This window comes from Rhinoderma darwinii, chromosome 8, assembly GCF_050947455.1.
Source record: "Rhinoderma darwinii isolate aRhiDar2 chromosome 8, aRhiDar2.hap1, whole genome shotgun sequence".
Lineage (NCBI taxonomy): Eukaryota > Metazoa > Chordata > Amphibia > Anura > Rhinodermatidae > Rhinoderma > Rhinoderma darwinii.
The window spans coordinates 13396606-13417301 of record NC_134694.1 but is presented as its reverse complement, the minus strand read 5'-3'; the positions used below and the strand labels follow the sequence as shown (position 1 = coordinate 13417301).

The window sequence follows — 20696 nt, the reverse complement described above, 5'->3', positions numbered from 1 at the left end:
TCCCCCATAAATGAGAGTCTATGGAGGGATGTGTGAAAAGACATGTCCTATTTTCCTGTTTCAACGGACGTCCCACGGACATTTAACACGCTCGTGTAAATAAGACCTAAGGGTATGTTCACAAGCTTAAAAAAAATCATCTGAAAATGCAGAGCTGTTTTCAAGGGAAAACAGCTCCTGATTTTCAGGAGTTTTTCTAATCAAACTATAATTTTCGCTGCGTCTTTTACAGCTGTTTTTCTATTGAGTCAAAGAAAAATTGCTCCAAAAACGGCTCAAGAAGTGACATGCACTTCTTTTTACACGTCGTTTTTTGAAAATGGGGTGTACAAAAACGGAACAGAACGCCGTATTTCCCATTGAAATCAATAGCCAGATGTTTGTAGGCGTTCTGCTTCCGATTTTTCAGCCGTTTATCGGGACGTTTACCCATTGGTGGGGGTCTCAGTGCTCGGACCCCCACCAATCCAAACTTCTGACATTTCAATATGACATATCAGAAGTTTGTCAAACGTTTAGCTACACTTTAAAGTTTGATTCATACAGATGATGAAAAGGCATACTAAAAACATATTATAATCACGCATGTAGCTTTTTTACTTTCATAGCAGTTAACTAGGGGCAAAACAGGGGTTTCAAGTATAAGGGTATGTTCACACGTTTAGCAAAAAACGTCTGAAAATACAGAGCGGTTTTCAAGGGAAGAAAGCTCCTGATTTTCAGCCGTTTTTTATTTAACCCCTTAAGGACGCAGCCTAGTTTGGGCCTTAAGGCTCAGAGCCCATTTTTCAAATCTGACATATTTCACTTTATGTGGTAATAACGTCGGAATGCTTAAACCTATCCAAGCGATTCTGAGATTGTTTTCTCGTGACACATTGGGCTTCATGTTCGTGGTAAAATTTGGTCGATATATTCAGTGTTTATTGGTGAAAAATTGCAAAATTTAGAGAAAATTTTATTTTTCTGAATTTAAATGCATCTGCTTGGTAAGATCGACTTACCTGCAAACGCTGATGCTGCTGCAGAATCAACTGTAGCCTCTGGTGCCGTCACGATGCAGGACCTGTGAGTGACGTCACAGATCTGCACTGTCAGAAGCTGGGCGTTCTGAAGAGAAGAGGATGATACTTCTCATCAGAATGCCCAGCTAGTGAAAGTATTAAAAACGCCCCGATGTACGCACCTAATACACACCCACTTGGACTTTTACTTTTAAACACACCCACTTGGACTTTTGCAAGCCTCATTTGCATAACTACAAAAATGGTCATAACTTGGCCAAAAATGCTCGTTTTTTTAAAAATAAAAACGTTACTGTAATCTACATTGCAGCGCCTATCTGCTGCAATAGCAGATAGGGGTTGCAAAATCTGGTGACAGAGCCTCTTTAAACTCGCGTTTTTTGGAGCTGTTTTTCTATAGTCAATGAAAAACTACTCCAAAAACGGCTTTTGCAGGCGTTTTAGTACGTGCCCGTTTTTCAAAACGGCCGTGTAAAAAAAATACCCTGTCGGAACAGAACGCTGTTTTTCCTATTGAAATCAATGAGTAGAGGTTTGGAGGCGTTCTGCTTCTGATTTTTCGGCCTGAAAATAAGCCGTGTGACCATACCATAATAACCAACACAAAGTAGAGCAGCGGCCGATTACCACCATTTAGATTACGGCTTTTCTAATCTAAAATCTGTTTGTGATTAGCAAAATCTCCATGGTTCTATCTGCACTAGTCTTGGCCCACTGTTTATTTGTAGAACCAACTGTTGCAACCTTACACAACAACACACTGAGTATGACACTGACTAGCACAAGAAGTAATAAAAACAAACTCACCCTTCAAGAAGCACAGCCCGGTAATGTCATCTGCCATGAACAGTCTATGGTGCAGTGATGTGAGTGCGCCACCTGCTGTTCTTGGATAGCAAATACATTAAATCAGATTCGCAACAGGTGCGTAAACAAACAAAAAAAAAAAAATTTTACTTTACATTATATCTTACATCGTATTTTGGACTAGTTCAGACCATTATTCTGATTCTACAATTGATAGTAGCAGGTAGACTTCCTGAAAAAAAATATATTGGGGTTTATGTTTTGTCCAGATGAACAGTGTGAAAAAGAAATTGCACTGAATGGTACGGTCCCGCGCCCGCATGCTGTGGCCAATGGCTGCACGTATACGTGGCGAAATCATGCAGCCATTGGCCACTGCAAGCGTGCTGGGCTTCGGCTGCCGCTATGTGGCACCGTACCCTAATCCTGCGTTCACATCAGCATTCGGGTTCGGTCAGACCTTTCAACGGAAACCATAGTTTCCGTTTGCATTACAATTAAAAACAACAAGTTAGGGCCTATTCACATCACCGTTCACTTTCCGTTCCGGGGTTCACGTCGGGTGAACCCAGCAACGGAAAGGGAAAGCACAGCTTCCGTTTCAGTCACCATTGATCTCAATGGTGACGGAAACATCGCTAATGGTTTCCGTTCGTCACCATTCCGGCAGGTTTCCTGTTTTCCGACGGAATCAATAGCGGAGTCGACTGCACTATTGATTCCGTCGGAAAACAGGAAACCTGCCGGATGGTGACGAACGGAAACCATTAGCGATGTTTCCGTCACCATTGAGATCAATGGTGACTGAAACGGAAGCTGTGGTTTCACTTTTACTTTCCGTTGCGGGGTTCACCCGACGGAACCCTCTGACGGAACCCCGGAACGGAAAGCGAACGGTGATGTGAACAGGCCCTTATACTTCCATTGCTAATGGTTTCCGTTTGTCTCCGTTCCGTAAGGTTTCAGGGGCTTTTTACAGATTCAATTGCGCAGTCGACTGATGTGAACAGGCGCAGTTGATGCTTCACCCTGAAACTATTAGGATATATTCACACGTTGAGGTCTGGTTAAAAACCGTATAAAAAACGCATTGGAAAAACCGCACACGTGTTTACCGTGATTTAGTACAAACGCAACCATATTAAAAATACCTAATCAAATCACTGTGAAAACACACTTGATTTTTCAAATGCCTTTTTCAATGGTGTTTTTTTTTTTTTAACTGCACCTTAAACGATCGTATTCGGGTCCATCTCACACGTTGCAGACGAGACGCGGTCAGACTTATTTGACGCGGTTGCTGTTTTTTTTTTTTTTTATACCACAACCGCATTAAAAACAATGCATCTAATTGTGGTAAGAATTTTTCATGGTGTTTTTTTTGAAAAAGTTTTTGGTGGTGTTTTTTCAATTATTTTGAAACGCGTATTTCTTGCGTTTATGAAGTCCTGTAGAGAAGCCAGAGCATGCGGCAGCCGAAAAAATACCCCAAAAAAAACCACCACAGACCAAAGCGCTGCGTATGTAGCAGTTTCAATACGTAGCGTTTTTTTTCTCACGTTCCATCGGCCTCCATATTATGGCGGTTTTCTGGTCTAGAAATATTGCTTCTAGGGGAGAATATCTTCAACGTACAGCGCCCCACAAGACGGCACACGGACTCCTTGCGCAGGAGACGCTGCGCGCCGCCATGCTGCTTTCTGTTGCTGAGGCAACCGTCTGAAGCCTCTGCTGCATGCCTCAATGGTGTGAATTAAATTAATGAGGGGAAAAATGCAAAGTTTTTTTCAAAAATACATAGGAAGGGAATAAAAACACGGGTTGTATAAACGTCTAAAAGTCACCGGTCATGTAACGTGAATTTTGCCGGTTATATCGCAGAACTGCTTTTGGAAGAAACTTAAAAAACATAAAACTAATTTATGAATTCTCTCACCGAGTTTTTGGACATTTCGACAATTTTTGTTTGGGTCAGAAATAGTGAATTATCTGCCATTGTTCTCCTCAGGTGGCTCTGCAGCTGCGGTGAAACGATTATTCTCCCTTGAAAACCGTTTTAATTAACCAAAAAACATGCATGATGGGGGTTGTAGTTTCACCTCAGACTAGTGACTGAGCTATAGTGGAGTATATTACTGCGGTGACGCCGGCTTCCTGCCCCTGGTGATCTATATTTACATTACATGTTCTCTCATCAGGTGGAGGACGGCTGTGTCTGGTATCACCTGCGAAGACGGCGGGTGAAAGACTGTGCGCGCAACTCCAGAGTTTCCCGCCTCTCCTGCCGCCGGAGAAGCCACGCCCCTCCAATATGTCTACCACGCCCAACCCTGTCCCTACCTGTCTGACACGCCCACCCTATGGCCCACCTTTCTACCCCGCCCACCCCGGGCTCCAGTGTCCCCACCTCATTGTGCCCGTATCAGTGTGGGGGTGCAGACCAGGTGAGTCCTGTTCATAGATAGCCGTCATACTGCAGTGTGTATACTATACAGCAGATATATGCTGCCATATACACGCTATGCAACAGACCTACTCGCACACAATACACTGCCATATACATGCTATGCAACAGACCTACTCACACACAATACACTGCCATATACATGCTATGCAGCAGACCTACTCACACACAATACACTGCCATATACATGCTATGCAGCAGACCTACTCACACACAATACACTGCCATATACATGCTATGCAACAGACCTACTCACACACAATACACTGCCATATACATGCTATGCAGCAGACCTATATACACTATATGCAGACACTGCCATATACAGACATATATACTGCCATATACACTATGCAGCAGACCTATATACACTATATATATATATATATATGCCGCCATATACACTATACACTGCCATATACATGCTGTACAGCAGACCTATATAGACTATACACTGCCATATACATGCTATACAGCCGACCTATATACACTATACCCTGCCATATACACGCTATACAGCAGACCTATATACACTATACACTGCCATATACACTATACAGCAGACCTATATACACTATACACTGCCATATACACTATACAGCAGACTTATATACACTGCCATATACACTCTATACAGCAGACCTATATACACTATACACTGCCATATGCACTATACAGCAGACCTATATACACTATACACTGCCATATACATGCTGTACAGCAGACCTATATGCACTATACACTGCCATATACACGCTATACAGCAGATCTATATACACTTCCATATACATACTATACAGCAGACCTATATACACTATACACTGCCATATACACGCTATACATCAGACCTATATACACTGCCATATACACTCTGTACAGCAGACCTATATACACTATACACTGCCATATACACGCTGTACAGCAGATCTATATACACGCTATACAGCAGACCTATATACACTATACATGCTATACAGCAGACCTATATACACTATACATTGCCATATACACGCTGTATAGCAGACCTATATACACTATACACTGCCATATACACTATACAGCTGACCTATATATACACTATACACTGCCATATACACTCTACAGCTGACCTATATACACACACTATACACTGCCATATACACTCTATACAGCAGACCTATATACACTATACAATGCCATATACACTCTATACAGCAGATCTATATACACTGCCATATACACGCTATACAGCAGACCTATATACACTATACACTGCCATATACATTCTATACAGCAGACCTATATACACTATACACTGCCATATACACTCAATACAGCAGACCTATATACACTGCCATATACACGCTATACAGCAGACCTATATACACTGCCATATACACACTATACAGCAGACCTATATACACTATACACTGCCATATACACGCTGTACAGCGGACCTATATACACTGCCATATACACGCTATACATCAGACCTATATACACTGCCATATACACTATACAGCATACCTATATACCATATACACGCTATACAGCAGATCTATATACACTGTACACTGCCATATACACGCTATACACTGCCATATACATTCTATACAGCAGACCTATATACACTATACACTGCCATATACACTCTATACAGCAGACCTATATACACTGCCATATACACTCAATACAGCAGACCTATATACACTGCCATATACACGCTATACAGCAGACCTATATACACTGCCATATACACGCTATACAGCAGACCTATATACACTGCCATATACACACTATACAGCAGACCTATATACACTATACACTGCCATATACATGCTGTACAGCAGACCTATATACACACACTATACACTGCCATATACACTCTATACAGCACACCTATATACACGCTATACTTCAGACCTATATACATTGCCATATACACGCTGTACAGCAGACCTATATACACTGTACACTGCCATATACACGCTATACAGGAGACCTATATACACTGTACACTGCCATATACACTCTTACAGCAGACCTATATACACTGTATACTGCCATATACACTCTTACAGCAGACCTATATACACTGTACACTGCCATATACACTCTTACAGCAGACCTATATACACTGTACACTTCCATATACACGCTATACAGGAGACCTATATACACTGTACACTGCCATATACACTCACAGCAGACCTATATACACTAGACACTGCCATATACACGCTATACAGCAGACCTATATACACTGTACACTGCCATATAAAATCTATACAGCAGAACTATATACACTATACACTGCCATATACACGCTATACAGCAGACCTATATACACTGCCATATACAGGCTATACAGCAGACCTATATACACTGCCATATGCACTCTATACAGCAGACCTATATACAATATACGCTGCCATATACACGCTATACAGCAGAGCTATATACACTGCCATATACACTATACAGCAGACCTATATACACTAGACACTGCCATATACACGCTATACAGCAGACCTATCTACACTGCCATATACACTCTATACAGTAGACCTATATACACTGTACACTGCCATATACACCCTATACAGCAGATCTATATACACTGCCATATACACTCTACAGCAGACCTATATACACTGTACACTGCCATATACGCTCTATACAGCAGACCTATATACGCTATACACTGCCATATACACTCTATACAGCAGACCTATATACATTGTACACTGCCATATACACGCTATACAGCAGACCTATATATGCTATACACTGCCATATACACTCTATACAGCAGACCTATATACGCTATACACTTCCATATACACTCTATACAGCAGACCTATATACACTATACACTGCCATATACACACTATACAGCAGACCTATATACGCTATACACTGCCATATACACTCTATACAGCAGACCTATATACACTATACGCTGCCATATACACGCTATACAGCAGAGCTATATACACTAGACACTGCCATATACAGGCTATACAGCAGACCTATATACACTGCCATATACACTCTACAGCAGACCTATATACACTGTACACTGCCATATACGCTCTATACAGCAGACCTATATACGCTATACACTGCCATATACACTCTATACAGCAGACCTATATACATTGTACACTGCCATATACACGCTATACAGCAGACCTATATATGCTATACACTGCCATATACACTCTATACAGCAGACCTATATACGCTATACACTGCCATATACACGCTATATACACTAGACACTGCCATATACAGGCTATACAGCAGACCTATATACACTGCCATATACACAACATTGTATTTCACATTATTGTATTTTCACTTGAATATAAATAAACTAATTATGATTCATTGACAGATTTCAGACTTCATTATTTTGCTTCCATTGCAATACATGCTATCCACACGCTCCAGACGCTGCTAGTTGGGACTGTACTCATAGGGTATGTTCATACTGTGTAGATTTTGCATGAGTTTTTATAAGCCAAAAACAGCATTGGATCCAGAAGAGCAGACTTACAAGTCATTCCCATATATTTCTTCTGTTTAGGTTCCATTTCTGCTTTTGGCTTAAAATATTCATGCAAAATCTGCACTGTGTGAACAAGGCCTTTGGGTATTTTACATTCGGCAGATATGTTGCGTATAGTCTGCTCCCTACATCTAAGGCTCCATGCACACGACCGTAAAAATTCTCTGTAATTTACGACCGTAGTACAGTCCGCAATATCGGAGCCATTCGCTACGGATAGGTGTCCGTGCCGTAGACGCTGATCTCCTTGGGAAGCAAAAGATCAAACATGCTGAAATCCAACAAGTGCAGGGCAGAGATTTTTCTGGAATAACAGTCAGTCATCCCATTGAAGAATTCTACAGTTCGTCTCTCCCTAGCCTGAATGACTGATAACAGAGAACAATAGATTGCATACAATCACACAGCGAAAGGAGGTGAATGACTTAGGAGCTCGTGGTGTATAATGTCTAGGAGAAGGATCACTTCAGTAAAGTTTGTATCAGTGAGAAAGTTAATGACTTGTCAAATGTCTGTAACCATGGTGATAATCCACGCACAAACACTCCTCCAAACGGAAAGAGATTAGACTTTAACGCCGCAAGACTCAGCAACGTTTCTCTTTTCTCTAGGATCATGTCTTCAAAGGAGGACTGGGACGGGACTGCCCTGGAGACATTCAGCCATGTGCAAGGTGAGTGAAGTAACGACTGCAACTTTCTTCTTTAGCATATGAGCCTACGGCCAAAAAGGAAGTTATAAGTGGCAAACTTGGGAGACGAGAGGTTAATACCGTATACATATTTCTGAAAGTTTTTAATTCCCCCTGCAGCGCCCCCACAGGCTAAATGAAGCATTACACTGTTGTTGAAATCAATAGACTGTCCATGTAATGAAGGTCCTCCAGATCAGTAGATCGTCTTGGAGTTGCTCTCCCGATTCATTGATGAGGGTCCTTAGAGTGGAGACCCAAATGTGTGACTTGTTATACTAATGAAGGGCTAGGGCAGTGGCCTCCAACCTGTAACTCCCTAGTCATTGTAAAACTACAACTCCCAGCAGTCCCGGACTCCCGTGCTGGGCTAGGAGCGCACGTTGAGAAGTGTCCCTGGCAGTTCCATTGCCTTTGCATATTTCTTAAATATTTTGTAAACTGATTATTTTTTACTTCAGATGTATCTCGTGCGTGGGACAGCCTTTTAGAAGCTAAACATGTGGTAAGTGAACTTAATGTTAGGATCAATAAATAAATTGGTAATTAAATAGACACCTTTTCACACTGTGGGTCCCCTCCACCTCCTGAAATCCTGGGGTTCCCGTGTTGTTTTGGAGGAAGCGGTGGTCTCTGTATAAATGCCAGACTTATATTTGAGGAGGCTGTAGACACAGATTGTGTGGCACCTTAGACTCCACCCATCAGGTAAACCACACCCTTAAAGGGTTGTTCCACAAAGACATTTATCACTGATCTACAGGATAGTTGATAAATGTCTGATTGCTGGGGCTCCACCGCTGGCATTAGTAATTAGGGTCCTGACCCCCCCCCTTCCTCCTCTGCACGATCGCAGTGAGTAGAAATTTAAATGGTGCGGTGTTGCTTAATTCAATGTGTATGGGGCTGACGGAAACAGCCGAGTGCTGTACACAGCTCCGTTCATACTCCTACTCACTGCGGTCGTTCAGTGAGGAAGAAGGGGGGACTCGGGACGCCCATTCTAGTGATCAGTGAGTCTCCTAGTGGGGGGGGCTGCCAGCGATCAGACATTTATCACCTATTCTGTCGATAAGTCATAAATGTCCTTCATGGAACAACCTCTTTAAGGGTAACTAAACTTTCCAAAAACTTTTCACTTGTCACAGTGACTCTTTAGAAGTTTTGATTGGTGGGGGTCCAAGCACTGAGACCCCCACCGATCGCTAAAATGAAGCGGTAGAAGCACTCGGGTAAGTGATGTGCTGCTTAGTTTCTGATCGGCTTTTCTTGGAATGCCGAGCAAGTGGTATATGGGCTCAATAGAAAGTCACTGCTCGCTCGGCTTTCCTCAGAAACGAAGCCGCACAGCACTTACCCGAGTTCTTCTACCGCCTCGTTATAGCGATCGGTGGGGGGTCTCAGTGCTCGGACCCCCACCAATCAAAACTTCTGACGGGTCACTATGACATATCAAACGTTTTTTGAAAGTTTAATTACGTATAGCTTTAAAATATCTGTCTCCGCTTATAGAACATTGCTCTTCTCACACTATTGTAGCCCCCTCTGCAGCCTTCCCCTTGTCCCTCCCTGGGTGTCCTCCTCTCACTCCTAAAAGACACTAAATGCCTGATTAATTTATACATGCATATTATTTACATATGAATACACCCTGTTCCCTTCAGTACGTGCCTTTCCACCAATGACGCCTATAGGCACAGGTCTGCCGTGCCTATAGGTAAATCCGGTACTGGTCATTTCGCTTGCAGTGCCCCTGCCGGAAGGACGGATTAAACAGTGACCAATGTTTTTAATAAACGCTATAGCAGCTGATTTCTTAGCTTGACTTAGAACCCCTGTCACCTGTCGTATGCCAAGAGGGTGTACCTTTTTATTTATTTTTAAAACATATTTTTTATTGACAAAATTCAAAATACACATTAGCATAGCGAACCATAAGGCCCGACAGGAATCTCCCAAAGTAGGAATGTAAAATATGCAGCAAGAACCTACATTTGCCAGACAAGGTTCCACATCAAGACACATCAAGTATACAAAAATAAGTCAAAAATATACATTCATATGATACAAAAATTGGACGAGTTTGGATATATCAAAGACCAACGATAAGGCGTAAAATACCATCTATATAACAATTTCCTCGTAGCTTCCTAGTGTTGAGTGGATCTGGATAACTTAGGTGCCAGAAGAAAAGTTGATTCCCAATCCACAGAGCCTGGGGTGAGATATAAATAGTTTTCCCAGTGCGAGAGGCACGAGATAGTTTTATTCTGCAGAATCTCTGAAATAGCTAAATATGCCTTAGAAACACCTTTCGCAGTCTTACTATAATGATGAAAATATAATTCATAAGGCGTTTTAGGAGGGTTATCACCAATATCAATAGTGTGCATAAAGTGTCGGATTCGCAGATATTTGTAAAAATCAACTTGTGGTATAGAGTATTTATTCGTGATCTCTGCAAAGGGTAACAAAAAACTGCCACTCCCAATATCTAACAGATTTCCAATACCCTGTTTCTCCCAGTTAGAGAGGTCTAAATCAGGAATCAAATGCATAAGGGTTTTCATAGACATGTCAAACACCCACAGTGGAAAGAGAACTTTTTGGACCACAATCCATTTCCAAGACAGCAAAGCAGCTTTAATAGTCAATAAAGGGGGGGGGGGTGCGTTTGTAACTTAAAAAGAGGCTCTGTCACCAGATTTTGCAACCCCTATCTGCTATTGCAGCAGATCGGCGCTGCAATGTAGATTACAGTAACGTTTTTATTTTAAAAAAACGAGCATTTTTGGCCAAGTTATGACCATTTTTGTATTAATGCAAATTAGGCTTGCAAAAGTACAACTGGGCGTGTTTAAAAGTAAAAGTCCAAGTGGGCGTGTATTATGTGCGTACATCGGGGCGTTTTTACTAGCTGGGCGTTCTGACGAGAAGTATCATCCACTTCTCTTCAGAACGCCCAGCTTCTGGCAGTGCAGACACAGCCGTGTTCTCGAGAGATCACGCTGTGACGTCACTCACAGGTCCTGCATCGTGTCAGACGAGCGAGGACACCGGCACCAGAGGCTACAGTTGATTCTGCAGCAGCATCGGCGTTTGCAGGTAAATCGATGTAGCTACTTACCTGCAAACCCTGATGCTGCTGCAGAATCAACTGTAGCCTCTGGTGCCGATGTGGCCGACACGATGCAGGACCTGTGAGTGACGTCACAGATCTGCACTGCCAGAAGCTGGGCGTTCTGAAGAGAAGTGGATGATACTTCTCGTCAGAACGGCCAGCTAGTAAAAGTAGTAAAAACGCCCCGATGTACGCACATAATACACGCCCAGTTGTACTTTTACTTTTCAACACGCCCACTTGTACTTTTGCAAGCCTCATTTGCATAAATACAAAAATGGTCATAACTTGGCCAAAAATGCTCGTTTTTTAAAAATAAAAACGTTACTGTAATCTACATTGCAGCGCCTATCTGCTGCAATAGCAGATAGGGGTTGCAAAATCTGGTGACAGAGCCTCTTTAAGGACAGAAGCCCAAAGATAAGTTTCAAGTCAACTATAATGTCCACAGTAACGTTCTACATTCACCCAATGTTTGGAATGTCGAGGGTTCAGCCACTGCCGAAGTTGATCCAAAATGGTAGCGTGATGGTATGCCACAAAATTAGGGAAACCGAGCCCTCCTTTCTGAATAGGGAGGCATAAAATATGTTGAGCAACTCTAGCTCTATTTTTTTTCCAAACACACTTCGACAGAAAGCTTTGTAGTCTGGTCAAATAAGAAACAGGTAAGGGGATAGGGAGATTTCTGAAAATGTTGGCAAAATGAACATTTTTATAGCTGCAATACGGCCAATCCAAGAAATTTCAAATTTAAGATAGTCGTCAAGGTCCCTTTCCAATTGGGTAAGTAACGGGAGATAAGGTATATAAACGCGACACAGATTACATCAATGTAATACCTAAATAAGAAAGGCCCTGGGAGGACCATGCGAAGGAATATTTATTTTGTAAAGCTTGTACGGTTTCCGGTAGTAAGCCCATATTCATAATCAGAGATTTACTAACCTTGAGCTTATAATATGACGCAGAACTAAAATGGTTCAACACCTTTACAACTTGAGGAAGGGAATCATTCGGGTCAGATCACACTGTAAGCACATCGTCAGCAAACAATCCTATTTTATGCATGGTATTACCTACACCAATTCCCTGGATATGTGGTGACAAACGAATGGCCTCTGCTAATGGTTCCATAATTAGCGTAAAAATTAACGGCGAAAGAGGGCAACCCTGGCGAGTACCCTTGGATATCGCAAAAGGTGTAGATTGACACCCTGAAGTTAGTACATTAGCCGAGGGTGTAGTATATAACGCCATGATAATATCTCGCGCTGTTCCGATGATACCAAATTTAGCCAGCACAGCATCCAGATAACCCCAATGTATGTGGTCGAATGCCTTCTCCGCATCCAATGAGAGTAGCAGAGAAGGCATACGACGGTGATCCACCCAGTCCATGATATCAATAAAACGTTGAGTTCCATCAACTGAAAATCTATTTTTAATAAACCCAACTTGGTCTTGGTGGGAACGAGAAGCCAGGATTTTCGAGTACAATTTTAAGTCCGTATTAAGCAAACTAATGGGCTTAAAATTCTGTGGCCTATTTGCTGGCTTGCCTGGTTTAGGTAAAGTAACAATCGTGGCCCGTAGCATTTCCGGAGGAATGTGCCCCGTAGAGTGAATACGATTGAACAACTGGAGGAGATGAGGAGCTAGGGTATTATGATATTTCCGATAATAATCGTTAGTTAGGTCATCAGGGCCAGGGGATTTTTGCGGCTTCAAAGTCGATATGGCGTCATTCATTTCCGATAATTAAAATGGTCTAGCTAAATCTTCTAATTGAGACGGCGTGACAGTCGTAAGGAAACAGATGTATGCTTGCCTATACAGTGGCATACATTGCAGCCTTGGGTCGGAGATATACTTTGGAAGATCCTCCTGACGTATATATCCGACGGAAGGATTTAATGTAATGTGAACGGAGCCTAACTGATAGAGGGAAGAATCTCTGTCATCTAGAGGCGTCATAGGGTGTTTAAAAGAGGAGGCAACATTCTCTAGATTGGGCAACCCCTCGAAAAAAAGATATTTCAATTGTTTGGCAATCTTGCTACCCAAAACACAAGCATCTTATTCAAATTACAAATTGTAATAAATTATAAACGGCATGTAAATTATTTTTTTTTTTAGTTACAAAGAATAGAAAATAAGGTTGATATTCAGAATCAGCGTCGTAAACAAGCTCAGAAGATACGACGGAGGTTACAGCTTGAAAGGAATTCATTTTCTGGTAGGTCATTGTCTTCAATATCTTACAGGGTTTTCCAATCTTAGACATTTAAGGCATGTCATAAGTCAAGAAAGTTCTATTAAACTGAGTACTTTATGGCCCTGTTCACACTGAGTTGTTTTTTTACACATTTCTTGCCACGGAAACTGCGGCGAAAAACGTCCGAAATTGTCTCCCATTGATTTCAATGGGAGGTGGAGGCGTTTTTTTCCTGCGAGTGGAAAAAAACGCCCGCAGGTAAAAAAAAATAGCGACATGCCCTATCTTGAGGCGGTTTCCGCCTCAAAAACCCCATTGAAATCAATGGGAGATGGAAAGAACGCCTCAAACGACCAACGCGGTTTTTGGAAAAAAACGCTCGCAGTTTTTTCCTTTGCCTATTGAAGAAAGGGGTAAAAAGAAACGCGGCAAAAACCACGCCAAAAAACGCCTGTGGTGCAAAACCACTTCCAAAAAAACGGATCTGATTTTTACAGGCAGAATTTCCTCGCTGTAAAAAACTCAGTGTGACCATACCATTAAACTCTAAGCCTTGGGGTTGCAGATATTGAGAATCACCGGTACCACAGCCGCTGAATGTTCTTTACTGAGGCGGTGGCCAAGAATTGTTTAGTTCCAGATAATGCAGAAATAGATTTGCTGCCACAATGTGTTAGCGGGCAAGCAGGGACCTGCTCAGAGATCTGGGCACAAGATGAAACATTGCTGCCAGGCAGCCTAGATGGGCTCCGAGATGGATCAAACTCAAACATGTTCGTTCTCTAGGTCCGGATACCTGTTCTCCAGCCGTCAAGGATTCTTCACATCTAGAGAGACAACACATCCGTCAGAGGAACCCTGACCATACCTTCACGTTACACAGGTGACAGTGTGGACGTCATTCAGTGAGATTATGGTGAATCCCATTCTCTAGCTTAAAGTGGAGCTCCACTAAAAAAATAGATCTGGAATTGTAAATGGAGCTTATGAGGTATTTTCAAGTGACCTCAAAGGAGGCAGACACATTGTATGCTCCAAGATAGCAGGCAGCGCAGTTCCGTGTTTTCTAACCAGGGCTTCGTGGACCTCCAGGAGGCAATGTGGTAATACAACAAGACAAGCTGCAAGATTTGTCTGCAATAAAGTAGTAGTCAACTGCGGCTTTGCTGCTTGTGATTGAAGGGCCTATTTTGGGGAGAGTCATTGTGTTGCTCTAGAGTTGGATATTACAAACCCCCATCAATTACAATATTCCTTAAGGGTATGTTCACGCGGGCTATTTTCAGACGTCTTTTGGGCCGTGAACGTCCCGAAAAACGGCTGAAAAATCGTAAGGTGGTCGTTAGATCTCTGGTACAATATACTGCAATACTAACGTATTGCAGTATATCGTCATTTTTACAGGCTTCTGTTAAGCGCCTGCCACAGGCAGGGCTTCGCAGAGTGAAGGCAGCCCTGGGGGCCCTTATTAGGCCCCTGGGCTGCCATAGCAACCGTCGTCTCCCTGCAGGGGAGGTGAGCAGTCGGAGGGGGCCGTCCCCCTCTTTCCAATCCTCTGTTGCTGCGGTCGCGATTGACGACAGCATTTGAGGGGCTAAACAGCCAGGAACAGCGCAATCGCTGCTCCTGGCTGTTAGCCCCGGGTGTCGGCTGTAAAATACAGCCGACACCCGCATCATATGGAGTGCGCTCAGCACGTGAGCGCGCTCCAAACATCACCTCAAGCACCGACGTAATGGCACGTCTGGGTGCGCAAAGGGGATAAAGAAGATAACAAAGCGTAAATTTTTTTATTATTTATTTGTTCCTACTTTTTTTTTTTTTATAGTGAAGAGCCCAATGGACGTAGCGCCACTTTTCCATCCAATATGGATACACCTTGGGATCTCTTGAGTAGAACTAGGCCTACACTTTTTCTGCAAGAAGATAAACCATCTGTGGCTAGTTTTCCCCAGGATACCATATATAATGAAAAATACCATGGCAATTCTACTCATAAAAATATATTGGCAGAGTCAAGCCAGGCAAATTTCTGTAATGACCAAGAAACAAACAAAGAGGATATAGACCATGTCCTGAAGGCATCTGATCTGGACCTCCAAACATACATTCCAGAAGATGAGATGGAAGAGATAGTCAATCCTTATCTAGCGGTGTCCTCTCCACCATCTGGAGCACACATTAGGCCTGAGACCATCACTTCTCTGAATGTTGACCTCTATGTGCAGAATCTAGAACAACCGAAAAGTACATCACCCATAAGCAAACTTGAAAAGCTTAAAGAAAGAATCCAAGAACAAAAAAGGCGCCAAAATCTCTTAAAGAGGAATCCACCAAAATGTCTTCACGATCCAGAACCACTGGGCAATCCTGTAATGAGACGGAAAGTTGGCAAAGTGACCTTTGCTCCGCCAGCTCCATATTACAAAGGTAAGAATGTCCTCACATTTCTTCTCACTTGACTGATCTTGCGAGACCGGCAATTTAATTTTCTTTTGCAGCCACTTCATCCTTTTTAATTGTCGAGAACAGATCTATGTCCTGGCGACTCATTGAGATGTAGAAATATTTTGAACGGCCTATATTTCACAGTCTTGTTTTGTTGGAAGGTGCATTAAACAAATGTCGATTTGTCAAGGCACGCTGCCTCTAGATGGACTGGCAAAGCAAAGAAATGAGAATTGTCTTGAGAATTTATTTAATTTTTCAAGACATCATTTCAAACTTTTCCTTTTAACCCCTTCATTGCTTTTTGCAAGTAAATCATATTCGCAGGTAACTAATCCAAATAAATTGGATTAAAAATATTAGATCCGCTCCAGGGGCAGGACGAGGGGTAGGAAGAGTAGGTGGTTGCCTAGGGCACCATTGATAGGAAAGGGCACACACATTCTGAATTTAAAAAAAAAAATTATTCTACTTTTAATTTCTTTTTACAACCACTTAAACGCTGCTGATAATGCTGTAGATACCAAGGCACTATAATAAGGAACACTAGTCATAGGTGGGTACGGACGGGGCAATTAAATTAATGATTGTCCATCTAACAGGTGCTGAACGTCAGGGACCAGGGGTGTTGGGCTTTCTGAAGCATCCTGCCTTGGGCACCAAGAAAGCTTTTCCTCCCCCTGGCAGCTAGTGAATCACTATCTCTTTATAGGATAGGTGCTTTTACGGATCCTGTACACTAATCACACAATGGAGCCAACCTCAACTGGTGTCCAAAGGAGCAACTTGTCCAGCACTGGTAGTACAGTTTATGTAGCTCTGTACTGTACCTTACAGGGGTGCTACTAAGACAGCCAATCAGTGCATGCTCTATGGTTGGATCTCCCAAATAATTGCATGTACTGCAGAGCGGCGCTGCCAGTGGCAGTATAAGTTGAATGAGGTTTGAAGTTAAGGTAGCCCAGGAAAGACCATGTTAATCTGAAAATGTTGTAACCTGAGGGACTACTTATATACTATAGAGGAAATTCAGGCATATAATGTCTAGGAATCTTTCTTAGGGTGTAGTGCTGCAGAAGAATCAGTCCCTGTTTGTAGTGAAGAAGATGGCTTCAAAAGAGAGAGAGAAAATTTGAAGAAGATATCGCACAAGAATGAAGGAGGCACGGGTGAGTGGGGCACTACAGAAGAAAGATCTTGAAACACAATAGTTTTAGATTAATAATTGTCCTAGGGCCTCATGTGCACGACTATATTATGGATCCATGTTATACAGATGCGTAATACGGTGCCCAAATCTATGTACATACTATCCGACTTCATACAGAGACACGCCGAGGTTGGTTTTTTTTTCCTCATGGATTCATGAGGAATCCATGAAAAAAAAAAATCATGACATTTCATTGCGGGGAGGGAGGAACACCCAGAGGCACCATATAGTGGCCTAATGCTTGTATATTTTCGAAAGGAAGGAATGAGCGATTTCTTGAAAGGACAATAGTTTTTCCTAAAGAAATGATAATTAAAACATGTATACGTTTTGTATTAAAAAAATTAGATCTACAGAATTTTATCATTTATTAAAGCAGCCACTAGGGGCACTAGCATTAGTACATCTTCCAAACGGTATTCCAATATGGCTATGACAGCGGACCCCTCAAACCTTTTGTGCAGAGCAAGCAATATAAAGAGAGAGGGATCTGAAGGCTTTCCGTGGAAAATGCTGAATGGCTGTGATGCTCATCCCTGTGCTCATCAGCATCCAAGGAGGTGGAATTATTACGGTCTGTAGTCTGGATCACACTTATCTGGGTTTGTAGTTTGATGTCAGGTAGTCAAGGATGCTGCAGGATCGCCCCTGCAAAGTAATATCACAATATTAGGGAATTGCTTTGTAGGCAATAACATTGAATATTCTGCAAAATAGCTTTATAGCAAAGTTTAACTTAAAAGGTGGACTAATTTAGTATCATTTGCTCATATGATTTTTTTTTTTTTTATTATCTGTCAGTATTTAGAAGTTCCAGAGAAAAATCAAGAGGACTAAAAAGCAAGAGTCCGGTTACTAGAAAATTATCCTTTAGGTCACCGTCTCCAGAGAGGAAAGTAAAACATTCTGGTGAGTTTAACCATTTGCACGAAAAAATCTGAATATGAGAACATGCTGTTTTTTCATTGCACTTGGCTACACGATTTGTGGCGTGGGCAACAAAATTTAAGAAATACAACCGTCAGTTCGGGTGCCAGTGATTAAAAGCCAGCGGTGCAGGTGCCCTGTGTAGATATTGAGACCTATCGCCTGCCTATATCTACAGTAGCTGTACCACTCAGCATTCAGTGCGAGCGGTGATCTCCCCGTCTCTCCTCCTCCTCACTGTGTTGAAAAGGTTGTCCAGTGTTACTATATGCTATCCCTGTAACACGCCGCCACATTTGCCAGAGCAGACTGTGGTGTCATGGAGCTTTTTATATGTATATAGTCTATACAAACTACTGCCGTACTCCCAGCGTGCCCTGGGTGCCAAGGAACCACTCTGCATTGGCCCAGAGTATTAAGATACAGGACAAGGGTCTTTGCACCTGGTGAAAGAAAGCCGAGCTACCATTCTGGTGATTCTATTCAGTCTATAGCATCGTGGCAGCAGACACTATATGACACTGACTTGGTTTCTGCTAGTCTAACCAGTCAGAGGGGTAACATGAGGCTTCTCGACCCCAATGCTAATTCTGGTGCCGCCTTATGTGGCAAGGGGGCCTTTGTGCCTACTTAGACTACCTCTACACCTCCTATAGCTATGCCCCTGTACCCAGCGCTTTGTCCCTGTATTGCTCTTTCTGCACTCACAGCCAGTTCAGTTTGAGTAGGTTTTGGGTCACGGCTATGTAACCCCATGATTCGAAGCCCACTTTTCCTGACCTGGTGTCATTCTGCTCAGGTCAGGAGGAGAGTTTTCTTAGAGTGTGTCGCAGTGTAGTGATTCCATTGTATTGGAATAAGCGTATTACAAGGATAGAAATCCCCTTTACGCTCAACCTCTTAATGGTCAGCCATATAAATGGCTTATATAGGGGATACTTACAACTGTAAGGACCAGCGATACAGAGCAGAATTAGCATAATGAGGGAGTGTGTTGGTGTTTAAAATGCATGAAATATTAAAATTAGGAATTTAATGGATTTGAAAAATGGTTTTCAACCCCGCTGAGACTGGCCCCTAAGATCACGGTCTGGTAAAACATTTGTCATTGAAATTGTGAGTGTCAAGGACTGCTTTTTGGTCATTAGTTTCTGTCAGTGGTGATGCCGGGACAGAGCCGTGGATAAGATAAATTGGAGTTCAAAGGTCGGCATCACCATCCTACCGAACTTGATGAATTGGAGTCGAAAATTTGCTGCAGTTAACGAAAAATTAATTTGCACTTAAGCTACAAAAGTAACACTTTAAACATAAGAAGGCATGACATGGCGTAGTACTGGTCTGTCTGAGGACCGCAGCTGGGGTTGTGCCTCTACAAGATTCACTGGTTTTTATGAAGCCAAATGATAATAATTAAAATATTATTCTATGAGCGGGTTATTTTATGGAGACTAAAAATACATTTTTAAAGTCTACCTATAATGGGCATACAGTAAAGGTAGGAAAAGCCAGAACAACGCCATATTACTTCATTTTTCAACCCACTTAATTTTGACTATGGACAGGACTTGGAATATGGTTCATTTTCAAATAGGGAATACGGAGTTAATATTGGGATCATATACCCGGGACCCTCATCTATAACCAGAGAAGAGAGCAGCATCTCTTGTTCTGGAGGACATCCGTGCATTACATAGTCAGCCCAATTATTCCATGAAACTCTATGTAATTCTTTGATTCCCCTCGGTGACAGGTTCCCCCACAGATTACAGCTGATCTCTTGGGGTCCCAGCATCACTCTGGGACCCCAAGAGCTTATTGATGGAGGAAAACCCCTTTCATGTGAACCTAAACTTACATTGCACAAAGCGGTTCAGAAAATATATTAGGGAAGTTCCATATAAGCAATTCCTTTTTTTACTTCTGTTAATGGGGTTGCTTCCTTTATAAGCATTCCAATAAGGGTATGTTCACACGGTCTATTTTCGGCCGTTTTTCTGGCTGTAAACGGCTGAAAAATCGGAAGCCGAACGCCTCCAAACATCTGCCCATTGATTTCAATGGGAAAACTGCGTTCTGTTCCGACGGAGCGTGTTTCGCTGCGTTTTTTACGCGTAAAATAACGGCCACGAGAAACAAGTGCAGGACACTTCTTGGGACATTTTTGGAGCCGTTTTTCATTGACTCTATCGAAAAAAAGCTCCAAAAAACGGCCGTAAAAAACGCTGCGAA

At 42.3% G+C, this 20696-nt stretch overlaps 2 protein-coding genes across 10 annotated transcripts in view; one reads left to right on the top strand and one right to left on the bottom strand.

The window, feature by feature from the left end:
* Positions 1-4120, bottom strand: part of GPSM1 (G protein signaling modulator 1) — a 193290-nt gene extending 189170 nt beyond the window's left edge. For 3 of the 9 annotated variants that reach the window (XM_075835173.1, XM_075835170.1, XM_075835179.1), the window contains exons 1-3: positions 3769-4120; positions 2000-2064; positions 1833-1912 (exon numbers count right to left, since the gene is read on the bottom strand). The gene's annotated coding sequence lies outside the window, so the exon portion shown is untranslated. The remainder of the gene's footprint in view (positions 1-1832; positions 1913-1999; positions 2065-3768) is intronic. The other 6 variants (XM_075835172.1, XM_075835171.1, XM_075835177.1 and 3 more) reach the window with 6 other exon arrangements.
* Positions 4121-4208: 88 nt separating this feature from the next.
* CCDC187 (coiled-coil domain containing 187) overlaps positions 4209-20696 on the top strand; it is a 72014-nt gene continuing 55526 nt past the window's right edge. Inside the window, exons 1-8 of the mRNA XM_075835166.1 lie at positions 4209-4276; positions 8461-8522; positions 9002-9045; positions 13801-13900; positions 14666-14762; positions 15708-16309; positions 17389-17496; positions 18339-18446. Of these exons, the coding sequence (XP_075691281.1) occupies positions 8465-8522; positions 9002-9045; positions 13801-13900; positions 14666-14762; positions 15708-16309; positions 17389-17496; positions 18339-18446 (1117 nt within the window). The 5' untranslated portion in view covers positions 4209-4276; positions 8461-8464. The remainder of the gene's footprint in view (positions 4277-8460; positions 8523-9001; positions 9046-13800; positions 13901-14665; positions 14763-15707; positions 16310-17388; positions 17497-18338; positions 18447-20696) is intronic.